Below are 24,379 nucleotides of genomic sequence, written 5' to 3'. Positions count from 1 at the left end.
TTCTAAAAAAGTCAATATTCAAATGTTAATGGTAAAACGGCGCATCTCCTGTTTGCAATAACATTACGATACCAACAGCGCCCAACTGTGTCAAAATGCATTTTGAAAATGCAGTATGAGCAGAAATGCATTTTCATTTCCATTTTCATTTCCAATTCAAATCAGGAAATACATTTTCATTTCAATAAAGCCACAAAAAAAGCATCAAAATGTATGTGTAAATGAAATGAATAGACATCTACCACATTGCAAATTTGCAAATGTAAATGGAACTATTGCATTTGAATATGAATTTTGAGCTCAAAATTGCTTGTATGAGTGGAGCATGTAAATGCAAATGCAATTACATTTTCATTTGAATATTGAGACAGAAAAACTTCCATAGGAAAATGCCTCAATTCATCGATACTTGCTGACAGAAAAAAACTGCTTAAACTATGAGCTTAAACAAATTGTCTTAAAAGTGGGTCTTTAGTGAATAATTAAAAGGGTTTTTTGCAAACACAGCATATACAGTTTAGGAGCATGTTACAACACAAAAGAATGACATTAAATAAAATGGGAAGATTTTTATTTACATCAATCAACACAGGCATTAGATACAATAGCCAGACTGATCTGGTTTAGACATTCCATCCAAGTGCCAAGAGATTTAAATGTTGTCCAGCAGAATCAGTCCTAGGATACTGTGTTATCCTAGTGGCAAATATCCTGATCTATTAATGCATTTAGACAGCTCTATGAACTCAACTGAGGGATCTACAACTATAATGCAACTTGGGGGGAGAATACGTTCAATTATCAGACAAATCCAGCATTCAGGATTTCAGCAAAGCTAGAGGCATGTGGACACAACACTGGCAGTGTTGTGAATAATATACAGAAAATGCGCTGAAACTATATTTTTTGCAAAAGGCTTATTGGAAAAAGTAGGACTTAGCGTGATATATGAGAAAGTGATGCACCTGGTAAAAGCACTGCTGTGGGTAGTCACTACAGTCTGTTCCCAAAGCACCCTGGGAATTAACTCACTTTGCTGTTGCCCTCTTCTCTGTCGCTATGCAACAAACGAAGCAAAGAAAAGAACAGCTAGTGCTGCGGTTTGTAAACTGAACAGATGCAGTAGCAGAGCTAGATACCAAAAGACACAAAGTGTTGGGTCTTACCAATGACCAGCAATGATATTATAGAAAAGGCAATTAATCACTGTATATCCAATTAAACAGCCCATATCCTTCATCAGAAAATTAAATTAAGTATAATAAACTAATGAATATGTGCACAATAATACTTCAAACATGCAAGTCTTCAAATGAACAAAAACACTACAATAAAGCAAATAAAAAGGCTCCTTCCTTGTCCTGTTCTAAAATACTTTAAATCCTTGTTCTGGACAAATGAAAAATATAATATAATATTTAAAAGCAAACAAAAGAATTCAGGGGACCTTGTTTGCCTTATTAATAAAGAAAACAACTCCGTAAACACAGGGCTTCACTAATGTATATACTCCGAAAACATTTTGATACTATTTAAAAATAGTTTTTTTGCATAATACAAAATTTTACACATGGACTGCTTTCACCAAAGATACATTCAAAAGACCAGGATAAAATGCTATACCATGTTATACCCCACTTAGAAGTCTTGCTAGAGAGCTTTTATAATGACATCTCAACAGTATTCAGCAGCCTCCCTTAAAAGAATCAATATGCATCTACTGTGTATGAGGGGCATGGCAGACTACCATGGACAATATCTTTTCATGTTTTCTTTTACTCAATAGATTCAATAGAAGCTATTCACTTAAAACATGCAAAAACTGCCCTCAAGTTTACATTACAAATGTGTTGAGTCAACACAAAGTGCAGGGAATATTTCCCCATGGTAATTAACCGTACACTACTACACGGATACAATACACAGCAATTGGGTTGAAAATGATAAATTAAAGCTCTAAAGGGGATATTCTAATTTGATATGATGGAGAAACAGGATAAAAAGCTTGTTTTATAGAAGTCATCTCCATGCATTTTCTGAAGAGACAGTACAATGTTTGATTTAGATAAGACAAATATCAGTAGAACAAGAAAACCAAAGAAGTTTGATACCTGCTGGAACTGGGGCGGCGTTATGACCGAACTGTTCTGTATTAAGTAGGGACCCATAATAAAGCCTTTTAGGAAAGGTCTTTTAAGGAACACTTATTTTGCACATTTCTGAGAGGACGGCAAGTAACAGACATCACTTACAGGAGAGAAGCATCATCTTAATTATGTTGTGCCTCCTTAAAGTCCAGGATTAAAAAAACTAGACTGCATATCTTGCTGTTTGATATGGAAGAGAAAAAAATACAGCATTGTACATATTCCAAACTGAAACTCACAGACTCCAAAACAAACATGTACATACATGAAATGATAATTCAGGCACAAGAACTGAAAAGTAAATTCTAAGCTGGGCCTAAAAAAGGCAGTTTAATATAAAGCATGAATGTGTGCACTGCAACTTGAGCTGCAGATCTCCCATAGTTCAAAGCCATTACAAGAACGCATTGCTAAACCACTCCAGAAAAATAAAATATAAATCACACATCATAGACCCAGAATGAACTTTGTGGCCATTCTATGCTAATTTCCAATAACTATTCCCTCAAAGACAAAATAACCGCCTGAGTGTACCGATTATATAAATCTGTGCCAATGCAGCAAACATGCAACTCCCAGCAGACTAGAGAAATAGAAATGAAAAGTTAATCCATTGGATTCATAGTTGTACAGGATGACAAAGGAACATACAAGCTAACGCCTTTTTAAAAAGATTGTTAGCTTTTCATACTTTTTGTAAAATTCATGCCATTATGACCAATTCTTTATGAAACTCAATATTCCTCCTGACATGTACAGTAAACTTAGAGGATGACCACAAGGCTGTGCTGTTCTACCAATAGAGCCTCATAGTGCCTGAGATACAGGAGGATGATATGAGTTATAAATTAGGAGTGGAGACTAGGAATGGGGTAGAATTTGGAGACTCTGCTTTGGGCAGTGGGGTTAAGGCACTCTGACTCCCCACTCATTTTAAAGAAGACTTCTTGTTCTTGGAGCTTCCGAGTGAACTCCTCTTCAAGAGCCTTGATTAGAAAGAGGACCACATGTTCAACCAGAAACACAAGCCAATATGAAGTTCAATTTCCAAAATATTTATCTAAATCACTTTTCAATGTCAAATATGCAAAATTTCAAATAAATCAGAACATTAAAATAAAGAAATTCATAAAACCACCACAAGCACAGACAAATTAGCACATTAATCATGACTGGCACTCAAAAATCCGAAAAATGTGTGTGCTTCAAGACATTTGTTAAAAGAGAATGTGGGATATAAAAGCCTGATACCAATAGTCTTCTGTGGCTACACGTACGTATGCACAGCAAATCTCTGTGAAATACCTTTTTCCTGGGACGAAGCTTCTCTCTCCATTCTTTAAGCTCCTGGCTGTGTTCCTCATCCAGCTCCTTCAGTTTCTGAGTCTCATGCTCAATTAGCAGATGACACTTCTCATTCTAGAAGTCAAAAAGATCTGTTTAATTACATATCAAGAACCTTTATCTGCAGACATACAAGGCAGGAATTACAGGCACATTTTGACACTGGTGCATTTTTTAAAGCTATTGAAGGAGGAGGAGTTGTGAGGGTGGCGCTACACGAGCGTGTCCGCGGTGTGGCGCTACACGAGCGTGTCCGCGGTGTGGCGCTACACGAGCGTGTCCGCGGTGTGGCGCTACACGAGCGTGTCCGCGGTGTGGCGCTACACGAGCGTGTCCGCGGTGTGGCGCTACACGAGCGTGTCCGCGGTGTGGCGCTACACGAACGTGTCCCCGGTGTGGCGCTACACGAGCGTGTCCCCGGTGTGGCGCTACACGAGCGTGTCCGCGGTGTGGCGCTACACGAGCGTGTCCGCGGTGTGGCGCTACACGAGCGTGTCCGCGGTGTGGCGCTACACGAGCGTGTCCGCGGTGTGGCGCTACACGAGCGTGTCCGCGGTGTGGCGCTACACGAGCGTGTCCCCGGTGTGGCGCTACACGAGCGTGTCCCCGGTGTGGCGCTACACGAGCGTGTCCCCGGTGTGGCGCTACACGAGCGTGTCCGCGGTGTGGCGCTACACGAGCGTGTCCGCGGTGTGGCGCTACACGAACGTGTCCCCGGTGTGGCGCTACACGAACGTGTCCCCGGTGTGGCGCTACACGAGCGTGTCCCCGGTGTGGCGCTACACGAGCGTGTCCGCGGTGTGGCGCTACACGAGCGTCTCCCCGGTGTGGCGCTACACGAGCGTGTCCGCGGTGTGGCGCTACACGAGCGTGTCCCCGGTGTGGCGCTACACGAGCGTGTCCCCGGTGTGGCGCTACACGAGCGTGTCCCCGGTGTGGCGCTACACGAACGTGTCCCCGGTGTGGCGCTACACGAGCGTGTCCGCGGTGTGGCGCTACACGAGCGTCTCCCCGGTGTGGCGCTACACGAGCGTCTCCCCGGTGTGGCGCTACACGAACGTGTCCCCGGTGTGGCGCTACACGAGCGTGTCCGCGGTGTGGCGCTACACGAGCGTGTCCGCGGTGTGGCGCTACACGAGCGTGTCCCCGGTGTGGCGCTACACGAGCGTGGTGGTAGACCTGGAGCTGCTGCAGCTCCCTGATGTTGGAGTCACACTGAAGCTGCAGGTCTCTCATCTGGTTCTCGTGCTTCTGGTGCTGATGTAGTCGTTCATTCTTCTGTCTCTTCTCCTCCTGTACGGCAAACTGACCCGACAAAACCCAGAATGAGCACACATGCACACACACTCTACTCCTGTGCACACAAACTGGCATTTAAAGGCCATGTTGGACGCCTACCCCCCCGACAGCTGCTGGGCTTTACCTGTTTGATTTTCTCCCTGTCCTGCTCCGGGGTGCCCATGGCGGTGATGCGCAGGCTCTTTTTGAACATGGCCATGCGAGTCTTGGCGTCGCTGCGCTGGATCTTGGGCAGGCGACCTCTCTCCTGAGCCTGCCGGTTCCTCATCTCCTCGACCAGCCGCTGGTTGTAGCCCTGCATTTGCTCCATCTCCTGTTACCCATGTTAGAGCAGACATATGCACATCCGTTACCACATTCCAGATGGAAAACACAAACCAAAAATGCTAATATGCTATATGCTAATATTTGTTTATGTGTGAATATGTTCATACAACAGTTGCTGACATCTTATTAAGCAAAACAAACTAATGTTCTCATGTTTAATGTTTGCGAGAACAGAAGTGTTCTAGTAAAGGCATAGGCAGGCATACTAAACAGGCTTGTGAAACCCTTTAACTGGGCAGTTTTTTAATGTAATGGTTATGCAAATGAGTGTACAATTCATACTTGGAATTAAGCTAGATTCTAATAGCAAGACGTCAGGTGCAGACCGACCAAATTCATGCACAAAATGAAAAGGTTATGATAAAGATAAAAAGACGAAAGCTTTGGGTGAATTGAACAGTTCCGACTTCTTCACTCACTTTCTCATGTCTCTTCAGGAGCTGGTGTCTCTGCATGAAGTACTGATCCTTCAGCTGCTGCTTCAGCAACTGGTGCTTCTCCTGCAGGTGGCGCTCTTCTAACTCCCACATGGCTGCTTCACGAGCTGTGGGCAAGGTTGCGATAAGTGATATATGTGAATACACACACAACACAAAGCAATGAAAAGAAAGTGTGAGGGACAGACAAAGGCTAAAAGGGGAAAGGAAAAAACGGTATTATATTCAGACAGGTCACGCAAAGTTACGATAAACACCAGACCATTTCTGTCAAAACATCACAGAATCTCTTATCAAGTATCTGTGCTACATCCCCCAGGTCCTAACGCTCAAAAAGAGGAAATTCATTACCATTAAACATGTAAAACCAACGATGTTCTGCACTGACAGGAGAGTATGGAAAAGTGTGGCCATAGCTTTCTATAAATACCCATTTGTACCCATGCGCTACTGCATTGTGTGAGATGCGTGTGCCCAAGTTAGACATGCATCATGCATGATTTTGCCTCAGTAACCCACTTAAACATGTCACATTTGCTGAATGGTTTTTGTGGGTTCAGCATATTCATATTCAGTATGGTTAGGTGGTGTGGGACCTCTCAGAAGCTGCTGCTTGTGGCTCAGGCAGTCACGCTCAATGGTGGCGATCTCTAGCTTGTGTTGCTGGATGATGATCTTCAGAGCGCCATCCAGCTCCTGCTGTTGCTTCTGCAGGAACTCCTGCTCCTGTGGCGAGGAACGAGGCACGAGAGATGAGAAGTAGCACCAATTAATGTCTCAGAGGTACGGATTAAACGATGCAATCACAAAAGAGGTCAACAACATTTCACACGCAGAACATGTCCAACACAGACTACAGTACTGCTCGAAAGGGCATTTAGAACAGTGAAAGACTCATTAACAGCAAAAAATGCCTTACAGAAAGACAACATTTAAATCTCATGAAACAACGGTACAGTCCGACATGGATGAGTGCAACATTAGGAAACCATTGTACATTACACAGCCTCAAGGCTTCAAATGATAATACTGAGTTCACATTAAGATCAGTGTTCACAGAGTAAGAGAATAAGTAATACAGAAACATTGTCGACATGAAACAAAAATTATCTGGATCTGAAAATATTAATATTTAAATCGGAATGAAGTTAAAAAAAGTGAAGTCTTAAACATTTTCTCTACATTACCCAAATGTTATCTTAGCCACACAGTTAACACCACAGATAAATGGGGCATGATAAGATAACGCTGTAGCCACAGTAACGGTCGTCAGCTTGTCCGTTTTCAAACACAGAGCCCAGTGTCACACAGATGAGAACAGTGTGAGTGAAACGTACAGGAACTCAACTGGAGTTGGAGCAAATCACAGCGCACAGTCGAGTACGTTTAGAGAGAGACACTACACTGTAGCACAAACACAGACAGCACTCCAAAAAGAAGAGCACGTTCGTGCTCACATGTGCCTTCCCCATCACAACGCAGTACTGGGTCTGCTGCGGATACATGTGAAAGTGCACGAACCGCATGGGTGATGTGTGTACTAGGCAGCGGCCGAGAAAAAGCCTTTTCTGTGAATGGGTCACCTTCTTTTTGGGTTACACTCAATCTTTGCAAAACAAAACAACCAAGTCATGTCAGTGGATGGGCGTAGTAATGTGTCAGTGGATTGATGTATGCCTACATGTCTCTGTTCAGTCTTTTTGCCACTAAACAGGTTTCTGGGGCCGCACTTCCATCCGTGTGGTGGTGGCCAGGCAGGCACATGTGAGCAGGGGCAGTGGCTGAAGGAGGAGGGTGACACTTACATCCTGCATCTGAGCGTTGAACAGAGCACATGAGGACAACTGAAAAGACTGTATCATAACCTGGGCCACAGCCTGTGGAGCAAAACACAGTGCACGCTACCACATCAGGGACAAGACACTCGCACATTCGCATACGCATGCACACGCTCGCCTGACAGTTCATCACCTCGGAGCGCACACACACACACGCACACGCTCGCAGTCCCAAATCTTCCTCAGCATCTGGTGACAGGCTACGGTCGCGTGTTAAGGCAGCAAGACCGACATGCGGGAGAGAGTCAGTAAACTCAGACGTCCAGGCTAACGGAGAAGGGCCGTGTTAGGGAGCAGCTGAGCGCGGGATTCAAGTCCTCTTCAGGACGCTCCTTCGTTTGACTCTGTATCCTCCACATGCTTGTTGGTGTGAAGCGTTAATGACAGGCAGGGCAGGAACAAATGTTACGCACAGATTAGTTTGTTAAAATCTAGTCCACAGGCCTCATCTGGTCTCCGAGGAAGCTGCAGGATGAAGACGCGGCCGATTTGCTGTGCGGTATTAGTCCAACTCAGCTGAAATCAGCACTCCTCTTTTATGGAGAGAACAGCATGTTTCAAACAGCAAAGTTTCAAATATCCATAAGGAAGAGGGAGGGATGTGATCTACAGTGGTGATCACACACTTGTTTGCTGTAAATGGTGAATGTCACCACTCAACTCAAAAGTGAAGTGACATCTGATCCTGGAAGCCTTGAAAAAATGCTGGAAAATGATTGTGTGTGTGTGTGTGTGTGTGCAGATGCACATGTTTGTATAAAATAGTTGCATAGACCAAGCAATAAACAGCTATAGAGTTATTTACCTCTTCTTGCTGAGCAACAGCTAGGTCTTCCTTTAAGCGTTTCATAAGATCTTTTCTCATGTGTTTAGGTGACAGGCCGATTTCCTGTTTGACCTATGGCGTACGATTATGCAAACAGATGGGGGATTGATGCGCTGCTACGTCAAGGACTGAGCACAGCTGCCACCACGGATTAGCCGAAGTCATGGCATGCAATTATTAGTCTGGAACAGAAACTCTACTGGTGTGATGATTAGTACCACTGAAAGTTACCCTAGATGCAGTAATGATTTAGTGTAAAATTATGTTTAAACAGAAGTCTCCCAGAAACCCTAAAGAGGTTGTCGAGTAAGTTGATTTAAAGATGCCATTAACAATTATATATAAAATCAGCCACCATATCAGAAAGCATGTCAAAAGAGTAAAAGAAATAGGAATGTTTTCAATGCTGAGCACAAGTCTTTACCAATGTAATCTTATTATGATAATGGTAGTATAATCTCTAAAATGATGCACACTATAACGAATCGGATTAATTCTCTTGACCAGACAAAGTGGAGACAGACTTTGTGGACCTTACTTCTAGCTGTGAAGGTAAACACATGACATGCTTACCTCCGTTCAGTAGCGCCACATTGCAAACCTGGAATTCATACCTAAATGCCAATTATAGCTTATATATGCACTTATATTGTGAGAGGGGTTTTTTTTGGGGTCCAAATATGAATATAACAGCATAGCAGGTGCTGTGTCATAGAAAGGTTAATGAGGTCATAGAATAAAATTAAGCTTTTAAGGAGGCACCCATTTTCTAGAGGTGTGCACACTATGGTGAAGTCCATAGATAGCATCATTCAACAGTAATGGAGTCCTATATATAGGTCTGTTACTCTTTCTCCACTCATCTACTCTCAAGATGTCAGGTTTATTATATCATTTAGTGTGCACCATGCAATGGAGATCATTAACTATAAAGGGGGAAAAGATCAATTATATTTAGTTGTAATCAACCTAACAGAGAAGACTTTTTACATATCTGAGTTATGATAGTCAGTCAAAGCCCTCCACCACAGTATCAAGAATCACTCTCCAGAGCACACACACAATCAACATCATTAGTAACATTTACACAAACATATCACAGTATAGAGGACATCATAAAAATAAAACAGGGTTATATGACATACTAGTAAATAACAATACAATTTAAACAGTGTAATAGTATAAATAACTAAGGAATGCATTCTGTTTGGCAAATTTAAAAGAGGACAGTGTCGCCAAAGCTGAAGTCATTGCAGTGCAGCACAGTGCCATAACTGACAGATTAGCGGACATGCAGAGAGAGAGAAAGCGTCAAACTCAGCTGCAGCGCAATAATGAAGGTATGCGGGCAACATGCGTGTTAAAACATACAACTAAAGAAGCAACTACTGAAAAGTATAGCCACACATGGGATAACACATTGTCATTAAGATCGTGCTAAGCAAGTGGCTGTAGTGCCCAGCAGTAAACATGCCGTGGTGTTTAAAGCGTGCCGCGGTGTTTAAAGCGTGCCGCGGTGTGTGCGCCAGGCTAAAGCTGTGCTGCACGTGTGGACTGAAGCCCAGCAGCACCCTGGACTGGACAAACGTCACAACGCACAGGCTGCTGGGATACGGCCCGTAAGGTGACCTTGGAGACAATGCAGCCGAGGCGGTCGCCGTGGTCGGAAAAGAAAGCCACAAGTGTGGACAGATCACGTGTGCACAGGGGGATTAGTGAAGGCTGCACCCGGATATAAAGAATTCAGGAAAGAGCCATTTATGCAGCTCATTAAAACACAGGCCCTCCACCAGACAAAAGCAGACCAATACAGCAACACGTCTCCATCATAACTTTACACACACACACACGTGCACACAGCAGTAACTGTGACCCCGCCCCCACCACACACACACACACACACACATACACAACCCATACCTCCTTCTTGCGATTCTTCAGCATGTTCTGGAACTTGGAGAGCTCCTTGTCCTGCTCCGCTTTGATCCTCTTGGCCTCGTCCCTCAGGCGGTTGGTGTGGTCCTGCTCCATGCGCTCGATGCTCTGCTTCTGCTGCTTCTCCAGGTTCTCCACCTCTTGGTCGTACTGCCGCTTCTTCCCCTGAGAGGCAGAGAGAGGTGCTAAAAGGAGGAACTAGAGTGTCCACCAGGGTACCTGAGCCCTGGGGAATCCATCTGAGAGACCTGCCAGCCCGCACGCACACACACACAAACTGCACACCAGTGTGTGAGGGAACATGTCTATGGTAAATGTACAAAATCCCGAGGTTTCTGAAAGATCGGTATATGAGCCGGCTGATACTGAACGTTTATTTTAACTGATCCCTATGTGATGTATTAAACCCAATCAAATTCTGCTTTTTAAAGTCTTTTATGAAACATTTTTAACACAAAGGCAGTGGTGGAAGTGTCCATCTCTTCACCTCCCTCACCAGCATAACACATTTCATTTTACACTATGTGGCTATAAAAAAAATGCAAGGAAATGTGTGAAAATCTTGTGCCTCTGGGGTGACATTCACCCAACATTTCTTCCACCAAATGTAGACATGCAAATGAAGTCTCCTTCAGAACCTGATACAGTTAGTATTGAGTACAGATCCTCCATTGTACCCACAGTATAATAGTCGATGCTATTTGAGTAAGTATAGATAGATAGATAGATCTTTATTGATCCCTTTGGGGGGTTTCCCTCAGGGAAATTAAGAAGTGTATTGGACGTTGTAGATCTAATAGTTACAAGTGTGGAAATACTGGATTGGCTTTAAAGTCAACTTCAATCCATTTGACTTGTATTGTGCAGATATATTATCTGGCACAACTCAACTCATAAATGTTAAAGAGATAAAGGATGTCAGTGAGTAGCTCCTCTCCACACTAACAAACATGCAAGTGACTATGGACAAGAACATCTGTCGAATGGCATAAATATAAATGTCTGAAAGCCCAATCCTGGAAAGTCACAGCACTGCCACAGTTTACCATCCGTGATCAAACACCACTCATTTCACACACTCACTAGAAACCCTGCGGCACTGGCTGGTGTGTGTGTGTATGTGTGTGTGCAGCGAGGCCATGAAGCACTGACCGTCACCTCCTGCTCAAAGCGGCGGAACAGCTGCTCTCTCTGCTGCTGCAGCTTGTTGGCGAGCTGCTGGTGGGCTCTCTGCTCCTCCTTCTGCAGGAGCCTCAGCTCACGCAGCTCCTGACGTCTAGAGAGAGACCACAGAACACGTGACACCACGGCACTGAACTCACCACAGCACATATCGCCACACACACAACAAAGTGCCTTGACGTGGAATTGTAATTTTCTGGAAATGTAGACTGCCACTTTGAAATGACAGTAGTCAAATATAAATACACCAGCAGGCAAATATACCATATGGTGTGTAATTTAGTCTTGGTCAATGTGAGCAAGAAGGGCAAGAAAACAAACAAACAACCCCCCCTCCCCCCCAAATAAAAATCTTGTGTGATATATATATTGATAATGGCACTATGAAAACGTCAGTACCTCAGAAACCTCAGTTCCTCACTCTTGGTGTCGTTGTCTGTAATTATTTTTGAAGTTGTCACGCTGACTTCCACTCCATCCACCATAAACTTGCGCGTCTTTTTCAAAGTCTTCTTCTGGCGCCTGGTGTCCTGTGGAGGAGTATTAAACTTCATGAGTATTAAGAACATCTTAAAAGACTGATCTGATACACCTAGGCAGATGATCTGTGCGATATTCTGTTGATATTCTTTTACCTGTATTGAAACAGACCCCTCCTTGCCTTTGGATAGGAAGCTGGAGATAGAGAGATTTATGTCGATGCTGTTGGTATCTGCTGCAGAGCTGCTTCCAGAATCAGAATCCTTCTCAACATCAGGCTTAACTGCTCCAGGAGTATTTTGATCCACATCAGCTTCTGTAGCTGCTTCAGAGGACACTGATTGGTCCTCACTGCATTCTGGAACCTCCTGTGGAACACGGTCTTCCTCCTCCCTTACTCCATTAATGACAGTGACAGGTGTCACATCTACTGCCACGTCTTCACATTCTCTTTTCTTTGTCTCTATGTGAATGTCTTCGACTGCTTTTGGTTGGTTCTCATTTACAGGTTTAGACTCCTGGGTTTCTTTTTTATCTTGGTCGTCTGAGGGTTCTTCCTGGGGTTTCTCCTTTTCCTTCTCCTCCTCCTCCTCATTCTTCTCTTCCTTTGTAGGCATGTCAGCAGAGGTGTCTTCAACTACTACTTCTGGCTGTCTATCCCGGATGCTTTTGTCTGCGTCTCCTTTAGTCTCAATCGTGCCCTCCGACTTTCCTGTGACATCTGTGCCATCCTCACAGAGTTCAACATTAGCTCCTTTTGAAAAATTGTCACTTGTGTTCTCTGGTTTAGTTTCTTCTAGGAGTTCAGAACTTCCCTCTTCTGTCTCTGTTGAGGTCTTGGTCTCTGGTTCATCAGTCTTCTCCGTCCATTGATCAGTTTGTACTCTATCCATTTTCCTGTCCTCCTCAAGGTTCTCTGTAGAATCCTCCATTTTAACTTCCTCCTTCTCCTCTTCTCCAGTCTCTTCACTGACGGTCACCACCTTCTGGATAGCAGCGTCCTGGGTTTCCATGCTGACTGGTGTCGGGGCATCTGGTTCGTCAACAGGGAGTTCCTTAGCAGTGGTTTGTGGAGTCTGGATCTCTTCAGGCTTTGCTGCCCTCTTGTCTTCAGGATGTGACTCTTCAGCACTGTGTTCCGTTTCACTGATCCGGGTCGGCGCCTCAGTCTGAGCGTGGTCAGGCTGAGCCGAGGGCACCCCCATGGTGGAGGGAACCTGGCCGACCTCAGCCGTGCGGGGCCCTGCCTGCAGTTCAGCACCCTCCCTGACTGACTCCAGCACAGACGTGTTCTGAGAAACCTTGTCATCGTCCAAGCTGCCAACGCTGGTTTCTGACAGTGCACGCTTGTGTCCTCGTATATGCTATGAAAACAGAGAGACATGGTGATATGAACACATGTGGTTACAAATGAAGGTAGAACTCATAACGCATGTAATAGAATAACCATATCCACTAATGTATATAGATATTTATGTTCAGGACCAATAGTGCTTTGGTTTTAATGATGCGCCGTACCAGCTGTGTGTCTGGTTCTTCTTCCTCCTCCTCTTCTTTGCCTTCCTCGATCTCCTCAAACACTTCTGCTTTGGCCTCAGCAATCAGCTCACAAAGAGGTTTGTTACTAGTCACACTTACAACAAACGGATGCTGAAAGAATATGATATGAACCACAGAATGATTACATCTCTACGTGAAAATTTCACGCCTGCTTTTTATTTCGTTTTAGGAACCCCGAGTCCCTTAATGAATAAAGCACCTGCAGAAGTTGGGTAGCGTTCCATCGCTGGTCCACATTCTTGTCCAGCGCTTTCTTCAGGAAATCACTGAACTCTGGAGACCTGTTCAACAAAGGTAGGAATTAATTAAAAACACATTCGCTAACTGAAAAACACATCCGCAAATACTTAATTGAAAGGAAAAAAAAAACATAGCAACTGAAAAATATGATGCTGTACAGTGCAACTTCAGTGCTCTGGGTGGGCGAATGTTGATGTGATTCATCATTACTCATTTGAACAGCTTGCAACATGGATACATCACTATTGTGAGACAAATTCAAAGTCTTTTTTATCCAATCAGAGTCTCTTTGTATAAACCATAAGGTTATTTGTAAATAATATTTTACTGGAGGATCACGTGAATTCCTCAAATAGATGAATGGAATGAGAATTTGCACTGCTCATGTCCTGATTCAGCAGGTTCATACCATCGCGAAGGCTGCATGAGTGTTGGAGGCTCAGACTTGGCTATTTTGAGCAGGACTCTCATCGGGTTCATCTCGTGATTGGGCGGCTCGATCTGTGCCAGCTCGATCAGTGTGACCCCCAGGGACCAGATGTCCGCTTTGTAGTCATAAGGTCTGTCCTTTGATGTCTCACACATCACTACTTCAGGAGCCATCCTGCAGACACGAGGGGAGGAGCATACAGCCACATAAAGGTGGAAAAGAACAGGAACAGATGAAAAATGGGATTTAAAAAAGGAAATGCATTAGCGAAGAGATTAATAAATGTACTTGTTAACATTAGTTAAAATAAAAAATGCAGTGTTGTGCTTACAATATCTTTAAAATATTGGAATAGACTAAACCTACAAAATACCCAAAAGAGCCAAACACGCTAAGACTAACCAGTAAGGAGTTCCAATGAAAGAGTCTCTTCTCTGAAGGGTCTTTGTGTTCTTTGCAGACACTCCAAAGTCAGCTGAGTGGAGACAATCATCCAGATTAAAGACATATGTCTAAATGCCATAGCCAACACAATGTGAGCAAGAAAACGTTTTGCTTTAGCTCTCAACATACTAAAATAATATAGAAGCCCATTCTTAGCATTGCTGTTTCCATGCTCAATAACAGTATATAAAATTAGCAACACACGCGGAGTAGAAGCCTAATAAGGTCTCTCACCTAGCTTGATGTCACCATCTGAGGAAAAGAGAATGTTTCCAGCTTTCAGGTCTCTGTGGATTATCTTGTTCTCGTGGAGATAAGCCAACGCCTCCAGGGACTGTTTACACACAACCCGAATCTGCGGCTCAGTCAGGGGCCGCTCCAGCTCTGAACACATACGCACTCAATTAAATGCATGTATGTACATACTTAGGAAATAAGAGAAAGTGAAAACAACAGTAAGGTGAGATTAAAAAAAAAACATAGATAACAGATCATTCAAGTCATTGTAGAATTTTGCTATAAATGTGGCCTTGATCCAGCATATGAAAAATTAATATCATATAAAGTTGGCTAGGCAAAATGAATCTGAATTGGGTCTTCCTGTCTCACTCTTTAATGCGTCATTGGAAATGTATTATTTTCAACTAGACAAAAGAACTAAAGCAAAAACAAGGCCATTTCTGTTACTGTCGCTCATAACGCTGTATAATGTGCTGTCGTTTCAGGGTCCTTTATAATATGCTGCTGCCCTTGGCTTGCTGATAACTGTCCAAAACTGTGACAGGGGCCCTGCTAAGGGGGAAGTGAGGCCTATTGGAACAGAAGGGAGAAGGAGTCATACTGGCACAAACAGTGAGTCAACCCTCCTGCTCAAACAAATCAGTTTCCGAGGTGAACACCTCTTCGCTAACAGCACCTCCTACGAGCGTTTCAGGTTCAGGTGGGGCAGTGCAAATATATATGACATTGTCTTAACAAGCACCAATCTTGTGTGTATGAATCATTCTCCAACCAGATATATTTACAGGGTATATACAGAGATTCTTAAGTTGAATTTAATACCTTTTTAATACCTACAAAATATTTTTTTATACCAGCATGACCGTATTAAAAAATAGTACCAGTGGCTACTGAAATGGCCTCTCGGTTGTTGCTAACCACTGGCCTAAGCCAGTCTTTAAACAGGTATGAAAATGGGTCAGGGGTTAAAAAGGTGAGAAGACCGGCGGGGGGGTTGACAGGTGACGGCACGGGGATACGGCGATTACCATTACTTCTTATTTTATGTCACCGTTAACTACACGGGGTTGACGTGAACTTAATAGGCCTATCTATCTACCTGTTTATCACAAGAACTTGTGGCTAGCTCTGACAGTGTTCAACGCTGTAGCGAACGGCAGTAACTTTGTTTTACCGCGTAAAACGATTGTGAAAACTATTGAAACCGGTAAATGTTCGATCTTCTGCCTTGTCCCGGTATAAATAACACTAGGTCCTGATTCTCGTCCCGCTTAGCGTCACGATATGAAAGAATGAAGAACGTTCGTATGACTGAACGCAATTTGGCCTCTATGACGGTTCTGGGCGGAAATTGCTGGCCACCGTGTCATTTGGCGGCAAACCAGCCGGTATTTAGGTGACTGGCGCGTGCGCGAACAAACATCAGGTCACGTCATATCACTGCTAGCAACATATAAATAAATCTAATTTAAGGAATTTTAGGAGAAAGGGCTGTACATAACACAAATTCAAAAACGTCTAGGCAGTTGGATGATCGTTCGAAAATTTAATACCTCGTCAGATTATTACTTATTACAACTTATTACTTTTTAATGACCTTAATTTTGGCCAACTGAATTTACTACCTTTTAATACTTTTTACAACCCCGCGGACACCCTGATTTAGCCATTATGTTTGTACCCCTAAAATCTAAGAAACTACTTAAATAAATGTATTAATATAGATAGACAAATGAATCATTAAACTTACTCTTTTGTTTGATTGTAATCTATTGAACAGCCTTGCCCCATTTCATAAAGTGGTATAACATGTTCCTGCAACATTTACTGGAAAATGTGTAGGATGGTTTCAAAAACACTTCCAAATAAAACAGCAGAAGGAGAGTAGCTTAAAGACACTAACCACTCCTTGAAATCAGAGCTCAGATAATTATATGCTTTAGACCTGGTCAGTGTCAAACTGTGAAGTTGAGGGTAAAGGAATTTATTTGAGATTACTGTTGAAATGATTCAACCATTTTCAATTTCAGTATTTCCAACAATGAAGAAAACACTCACCCAGCATGACAGCATCAACTGCACCTCCTGCACAAAACTCTATAAGAATCTAGAGAGAGAGAGAAAGCAGGGATGTTCAGTCTTTGGAATAATGATTCATCTAGCTGAGTTTCTGCCTACAAACAAATAGAATACAAAAAGGCAAAGCCTTTGCAAAAATGGTGCTCACAGCCATGTTACCTGATCAGATTTTGACTTCCATGTTGGAATAAATCTGACGTAGCCAGTACAACAAGCTAAGATTTCAAAAGGACTCTAGTTGACTACCAGATGACTATTACTCAATTATACACCATTGTACTCATGGCTGCATTAATATTTTAGAAATCTCTTTTGAAGATCCTGCACACTGTGCAAACCACATCTCAGTCCATTTAAAGCCGTTAACAGCTGACTGACCTGAAATACTCTCCCAGTTTTAAGCAAACATGCCAGTGATGCATTAATCTCATCTGACAAGCCTGTAGAAGCAAGCTAGACCTACATATAAGTTATTCATGAGTACTTTCTCTGGTCATTTGCAGCAAACCATTATCCTCACATATATACCCACCACAGGTGGGGAGGTGGGGAGCTGGGGGGGGGGGGATCATCTGAAACCACCTGGACTTAATTGCTTTGTGAAAGAAACCACCAATGAATGTGCAGACAGTAGGCTGGATCTACTGAAAGTGATCTTACACATTATACACTGTGTGAGAGTGATTGCTATAGTGCCATTGGTAACAACACTGCATCAATCCTTCATCTGAAAAAGTGCATCATGCTAAACCAGTAAAAGTCACTGGACAAGACTCCCAACACTACATCTGTCTACCTCTGTAACATAAGTGAATCTGGATGAGAGCGTCTTCCAAATGCATAAATAGGCATGTAAATAGTGCATACTAGCTATTGTTACTGAGTGACTGTTCACTGACCAACAATTACCAATGTAATTTTCTAAGGCTGAAATGCAAACAGCTTGATATCACACCTCCCCCTCCTGAAATAGGTGTGTGAGAGTGTGTGTTTATTTGTCTAGCTTGAGGAAAACCACATGAACACAGACAAGTAACTGAAGCTGAAATGGAGCTCTTACCCATAGTTTGCTATCATAGTAGAAGGCATCCAGGAGCTTGACTATGTACTGATGGTCGCAGGAGGCTAGGATGTCGATCTCCACCATATAGTCCTCCAGCTCTTCCTCCGTCTTGGTGTCGATCACTTTAGCAGCAGCCAGAACGCCTGTTTGCTTGTTCTGAGCCTAAGGCAAAAAACATTGAATGGAAGGCAGATGAACAGGCAGCAGAGAATAAATTTGTTTACGAAGGCCAGAGCACAGTGAATGCTGTACTGCAAAGCAAAGGCACTGGTGAACACATTTTTGTGTTTAGTCCACATCTAAAGTTTTCGACTGAGTTGACTAAATAAATAATCCTTTTAAAAGAACTGCAAAAATAGATGCGTAATATGCGTACTAAATAAAATTTACTTCTAATTTACTTACTATCTAATTATCTACTCAGATTTTCACTTTCAGGTTGGATTAAATCCCTGATTTATCAGGCTTTTGTCCTTTGGACATTGTTATAGCATTTCATCTGTTGGTACAATTTGGAAAGAAATGATGGAGTAAGAAAAGTGTACTCCCTCTGACCTACTTAAGCACATATCCACATCTTCCCATCTCACGCTGCCAAATGCAGTGACATTCCACTGGAACTGAACGCAGCCTCTCCGTTTGTAAAAGTCATCAAAACAACATATCCATCCTTAGATTTACTGAATTGTGTATAATCCAGCAAAATACTTTAATAGATGCCAAATAAATTTGTTAGGTGTTCTACTAGTACAAGAAAAAAATCTTTGTAGTAAGTGTTGCTTTTAAATATTATGTGAAAAGGTAATTTTGTGATCTACATTTACAACTTTATTTCTTTCTGTAAGGCATGCAGGTTTGAAGTAGGACAGAAGATCAAAAAGCAGAAGGGCAAAAGGAAACAACATGGTTACCTCATAAAGAGGCGTGTCAAGAATCTTGAGAAAGCACTGTAAAGCTTAAGTTAATATATCTATCTATGCGAACACCATAAGACAAATGTGTTGTCGAACATCTATTTTAATCTACTAATGGGAGGAGTGACCAAATTCCATTCACTACTTCATACACTGGAACGCTGATGCTATTTTAAGAATGGCTTCAGGAATAATGTTTATGGATACCGAAGCTCAGAGGAGTGAAGAATGGAGAGAATGAAGTGTGGAAATGTATGTGTCGTCAGACTTTCTATTTACATAAAGCTCTACGTCACACACACTCACTCTGGTTCTCTGTGTACTGGCCAACGCCTAGCCCCGCTGTAATCAGTTAGGAAACGGATGAAGCTTTTTATAAAATGTTACGATACTTACACATCGTTTGTTAAGCTATTTTACCTAGATCTAGCTATTTTTATAGGAGCAACACTTGGTGTTCTTGCAGATCATTTGGTGAAAGAAAGTTAAACATAAATATGCAATGAGACGTAAATGTCAAAGGTTTCATTATTACAGAACAATGAAGACTGCACAGTTGGATGTTAATTCATTCTAATCTGCTTGTGCAGTGACCCAGCTAGCCTAGTTATCAATACAAGTTACCAAAATTAAAGCATGGTGTTTGCTTTGAGGGCGTGACTGCTACTGAAATGTGTTACTTATGACATTCTCCCACACCCACCTCCTCGATTAACACAAGCACTAGATTCTCTAGTCTAGAGTCAATGGGAAGGCACACGATCCATGCTTTCTACACTCTTAGAAATCACTGCATGCGCCTAAAACTTTATTAATTACACCCCTGTGTGAAAATTATTTTTAAAATCCAAAGATCTTACAGTAACTTCAAAGGATAAGTCAGCATGTGCTAGTATCTCACAGAACACATTGTTATTGTGAATACTTGTGCAAGTATACTTATTGTGTAAAGAAATGTAGTGGGTGGCATGTTGATGACACCCAGTCAAGTGCATGGTAAAGTATAATACATTCCATAATAGGGAGCAGTAACAAAGACTTTAAACTATTTTGTAAAGAAATGTCCTGATTTGTGTAAAATGTAAAATCATAAAATGTTAAAGCCCATCTGCCTAATGTAGGATATATTTTAATGGGATAATTATGCCATAACAATTCTTCAAATCATCTCAACTCAGTTTATCATCCTGTTTTGTTTCATAGTTGGAGGTTGTTTCTTTCTGTACTACCATGCCAGAGTGCATTTGGATTAATCCTACAGCCTATCATAGTATTCTGACATAAGGTCAAGTTAATGTGAAAATAAAGTGCTTACATTTAGGGTCAGTGTAAAATAGAAAGAGGCCCATACTGTCAGACACAAAATAAGCCTTCAGTTATGCTTATCAAAAAAAACGTGGTGATTTGAAATGCAGAAAAAATACATGACTGTATGGCAAGATCATAGCAGCTTGTCTACTCAATCTCGGAAGTGGGTCTTGATATTTCCACGTATTCAGTGGAAATCTACAAAAGAGAGAGACCAGTATTTGGATACACCTGTGAACAAAAACGGCACCAGAAACATGTACCTTGTAGACCTTCCCAAAGGCTCCATCTCCAAGTTCACCGATGATCTCCCAGACCTCTTCAGGGTTCAGGTCTCTGTGCACGTGCTCGTACTGCTTCTTCTTCTTCTCGGTACCCAGCTTAAATATTTTCCGCAGATTGAAAAACGACATATTTGCAGCCGGGAATGTACAGTTAAAACACTAAAAATCGACAGTAACCGCCGATCTCACTCAAACGTGTGTTTACTGAGCAGCGAGCTAGCTCTCAATGGCGGTTCCTCGGCTAACGTTAGCTGACTCAGTGCCTCACATTTGAAGCCAGGCAGCCAGACAGTCACAAATAATTCCTGCGAGATTCCTTGACAGCTTGTCAAGAAGCGTCTGACCATTTATGTAACTAGAATATGTCTATGAAAAATGTCCATAGCTGTGAAGTAAAATAATCCACAACTGCGTCCATAACTAGTGGAAATGAGGAGGGACACTGAACGGCGTTGGTCGGTGAGCGAGTTTTGAGTGTTTTGGTTCCTCTTGTGAATGTGCAGCAGAAACAAGTCCGTCTTTACGAGTCCACTTTAGAAACGTGTCCCTGTACTCGTACTGGTGAGAACGTGTATTTGTCCCCTTGTGAACCCTCAACAAGCAGCAGAGAAGAGGGACGCCGATACCCAGACGAACGGGTCACGGCCCAACCAGCCCATGAAAGCTCGGTCCCAGCTTGAAGAAATCGAATAAAACAAGAACGAGTCTGACCTAAATCTGACCTAAAGAAACAGAACAGACTGCTGCGTTGAGTCTAACGTCCATTCTTATCCACAAGGGCTCGTAATCTCATCCCCCAACTTGTTTGGAGAGACGAGACCCGTTTGCGACACAAGGAGTGGATGTGGAAAGCGCGTGCACGGCGATGACGAGAGCGAGCGCGCGCGCAGCCGCAGATCACGCACGTGGTCACTTGTCCGTGACGGACTTTCATCACGTGTGTCTTGGATAATTGTACGTTTTTATGTTTGTGTGTGTTTTTCCTTTTACTTGTAATTGAGTTTCTGTGAGACTACACTTCTGTGAAATACGCTTCTGTGTTTATATCTACACTTAAACACAAGAACATCTCTCGACTCTTTAAAAATGTGTTTTTTTGAAAACAGCCATGTATTAAAAGCACATTGGTCAATATTCAAGAAACACGATAACGGAAAAGTGAACAAAACAATGAAACATTTTTTTAAGTATTTGGATGCGACTTCAAATGCCCCAAAAACATAAATAGAGAAGGTTAGTTTGGGAGTTTTGACAAATATTGCATAAGGTAACTGATAAAGTTGTGAAAATCAGAACAGTAAATAAATGTTTAGATTAAATTTATTTATTTTGCCTCCACTTTTACCATGTATATTATCGCATTTGTCTCACTTTGGTTTAAAAAAATTAGGTAATTAAAAGATGCAAATATGCACCATCAGCCATATTGGATGGGTCTCCTCACTGAAGGCTCGCACCAGCTCTAACGCAGAGAGCAGTTATGCCGGTATTTTGTGCAGCCTACGGTTGCTATAATCGGCGTAGTATCGAAATCAGATCGCGTGGGATTACCTTTCACAAGTAAAATTTAACAATATTTTTTGTTATTTTACCATTTATAATATTCTGCCATTGTAACAAAGGTTATTTGGCTACTAACAAAATGCTAATAGCAGGAACAGGTAGCCTCTCTCATTATCTCATGCGTTTTTGTTCATATTTTGAAGGTTTCCCAGTAACATAGACTTGAGGAGGCAATGGGAAGTTGCAGTAAGAAGGCAGGGATTTGTTCCTACCGAGTCATCCAAGCTCTGTAGCAAGCACTTTCAAGCCAGATGACTTTGACAGGACAGGGCAGATTGTCAGGCTTAGAGATGACACTATCTATATATATATGGTCTTGTCTTTGTTAAGGAGCATAATACCAAGTATTGCAGCATGAAAGCACGTATTTGTATGTGAAACAAAAGTTAATATCACACTTTGCTAAAAGGTAAATACATGTTTTTAGCAAAGTGTGATTAACTTTTGTTCTTTCTGCATGTTTAGGGATTAGTGATGTATTGTGTATTACAATACAATGTGGTATACTAATTCAATTTTTTTTATTGAAGCTGTTTTCAGTTTCTTATATTTAGTCACTTAGTTGCGCTTTGTGACAACATGTGTTATGAAAAGCGCTATACAAATATATTTGATTTGATTTATATTTTAGCCTGTAGCAACAAGGAACACAAAAAATTCAATGATCCCTGACCTGCTCCAAGTTCAGCATTATGTCTGCACATACCGCTTCAGTCAGGATCACTTGCAACTTTTGTTCAATTCTGTCAGGGCGTCAGGTAGAAATTTCACATTTATAATTAGTCTTTTCAGTCCATGAGCCAGAGCGGATATTGGTACCATCTGGGTGGGCACATTCTAGTAGAGAATATACATCACTTGTTTACAATATATTATAGACCTCTTCAGACACCTATGCATATGTTTTTATAGCCTACCTATGGAAGAAACATGGTTATACAGTTTTTACCATACATACATTTCATAGCCTGTGAGGAAAAATGGTTATACAGTTTCCATACATACAGAAGATATGTCTTTGATCACTATGACTGTCCTCATTAAATATCTCTGTAATCTAAGTGTGCAAATCTTTTAGATTTTTTTAGGAGGGTGGAATAACAGTCCCACTGCAGGGCAGTTCCAGGGCATTTCCCGTCGTCTGATGGTGCGCTGTGGTGTCTCACCAAGTGCGTCGGGCAACGTGGCAGCACAAGATGAGACTGTATCACTATCGGCTGCAGACATGCACTCTGCTTTAATGGTAGAAGAAGAGCTCCCGTCCCCATTTGCAAACATGTCTGCAGTCATATGTGACCACAGTTACCTGCCCACCCGCTTTGGTGGTCTTGTGGACAATGCCCTGGTCTACATTTCAGGGTTTGTTGTCCGAAGAATTCTGAAAAAACTGTCCTGTGAGGTGTGCCGTGCAAGCCTTGTCAAAGCTGCTGTACCCTCATCCTTTGACCAGCGCTACCATCTGCTTCAACTTAAAAACAATGGTGGTCTGATGATCCCCTCAGATGGAACAGTGAAGGTGGTCAGAGCAGCAGAGCGTGTGATACGCCAAAAATCAACAGGTGTCAATGTGTCCTTTGTCAACCAGTTCGTTCAGGCTGAGATTGGTTCTGAAGATGTGTTTTTAGTCTGGGAGCACATTGCAGAAACCCAATTCGGAATCGACAACCATAATTTCATGCTCCTGTCAGTTGTCTCTATTTCACAATTTAAGGCTGCACCACATCACAAAATTAACTACCCTGGAGATACAGAGTGCCAGCACACACAAGAAATTGTGCAAAACAGTTATTTTTCAAGTGTTTTAGATGCTCAGCCCCATATATGTGTATATAATTCGTGTGTGTGTGTGTGTGTGTGTGTGTAATAGTTTCAAATGAACAATGAAAATGTATTCATTAAAATATAAAATTTTCATTAATTTATAATAATTCATTAATTTATACACTTATTACTATGCAATATCATATGTCTGTCTGTTAAAAAGCATATTTCAGCAGTATTTCAGCATGAAAGCACGTATTTAATGTGTATGTAATGTGTAACAGCGTCCTGTGTCATAACTACATATCTGCTGTTTGTAACAAACCAAACTGTGTGAAAATCGGGTAAAGATGCGCAGTTGTGATTATTATAGTTATATTATACTCTTTTCTCAGTGCAAATAAATGTACTTGGAGCGCAGGGGAGACCCATCCAATATGGCGGCCGCCTGTTACGTCGGCGCCAATAAGCGGTGTCCGTCCATGAGGCGTCTATGTATATTATATTTATGGGGAAAACAGTTGCATGCTAATTAGCTAATACAATCGATGGGCAATAAACCCGGCTATGTAACTAGTAGCATGTCCCTGTAAGAACATGGTTCGGATAACATTAACTGTGCATACTACCACAGCACCTGGCAGAGGACGGAACCACCAACGGTTCCTTCACCTGAGG

The 24,379-nt window shown here is 42.2% G+C and overlaps 1 protein-coding gene across 4 annotated transcripts; it reads right to left on the bottom strand.

Moving 5' to 3' along the window:
* Window positions 1–554: 554 nt before the first annotated feature.
* Window positions 555–21,256, bottom strand: slka (STE20-like kinase a). Of its 4 annotated transcripts, none has more exons than XM_076975596.1 (19): window positions 20,357–21,256; window positions 17,869–18,033; window positions 16,788–16,836; window positions 14,724–14,873; window positions 14,448–14,520; window positions 14,025–14,219; window positions 13,575–13,656; window positions 13,334–13,465; window positions 11,971–13,179; window positions 11,735–11,865; window positions 11,312–11,429; window positions 10,139–10,318; window positions 8,198–8,290; window positions 6,151–6,280; window positions 5,537–5,661; window positions 4,915–5,103; window positions 4,671–4,796; window positions 3,453–3,566; window positions 555–3,133 (listed from the first exon to the last, which is right to left on the bottom strand). In XM_076975596.1, the coding sequence occupies exons 1-19, from the start codon at window positions 20,504–20,506 to the stop codon at window positions 2,996–2,998; spliced, it is 3,549 nt and encodes a 1,182-aa protein (XP_076831711.1). In that variant the 5' UTR covers window positions 20,507–21,256; the 3' UTR covers window positions 555–2,995. The 4 variants fall into 4 exon arrangements, with proteins under 4 accessions (XP_076831711.1, XP_076831710.1, XP_076831712.1 ...); XM_076975595.1 differs by having other exon boundaries at window positions 11,306–11,429; window positions 20,357–21,255; XM_076975597.1 differs by lacking the exon at window positions 8,198–8,290 and adding an exon at window positions 7,360–7,431 and having other exon boundaries at window positions 11,306–11,429; window positions 20,357–21,255.
* Window positions 21,257–24,379: the final 3,123 nt, after the last annotated feature.

Source organism: Brachyhypopomus gauderio, chromosome 15, assembly GCF_052324685.1.
Source record: "Brachyhypopomus gauderio isolate BG-103 chromosome 15, BGAUD_0.2, whole genome shotgun sequence".
Taxonomy (NCBI): Eukaryota; Metazoa; Chordata; class Actinopteri; order Gymnotiformes; family Hypopomidae; genus Brachyhypopomus; species Brachyhypopomus gauderio.
The sequence above is the reverse complement of the archived record's forward strand: the minus strand, read 5'-3'. Positions and strand labels throughout refer to the sequence as shown.

What these genes read in the sequence shown, in the direction of transcription:
- slka (XM_076975595.1), bottom strand. Translation starts at nt 20,506, where the DNA reads ATGTCGTTTTTCAATCTGCGGAAAATATTTAAGCTGGGTACCGAGAAG. An exon ending in CCTTTGGGAAGGTCTACAAG is followed by an intron (nt 18,034 to 20,356) that starts GTACATGTTTCT and finishes TTTTTGCCTTAG; the next exon opens with GCTCAGAACAAGCAAACAGG. An exon ending in AGCTTCGTCCCAGGAAAAAG is followed by an intron (nt 3,134 to 3,452) that starts GTATTTCACAGA and finishes TTTCTAATCAAG; the next exon opens with GCTCTTGAAGAGGAGTTCAC.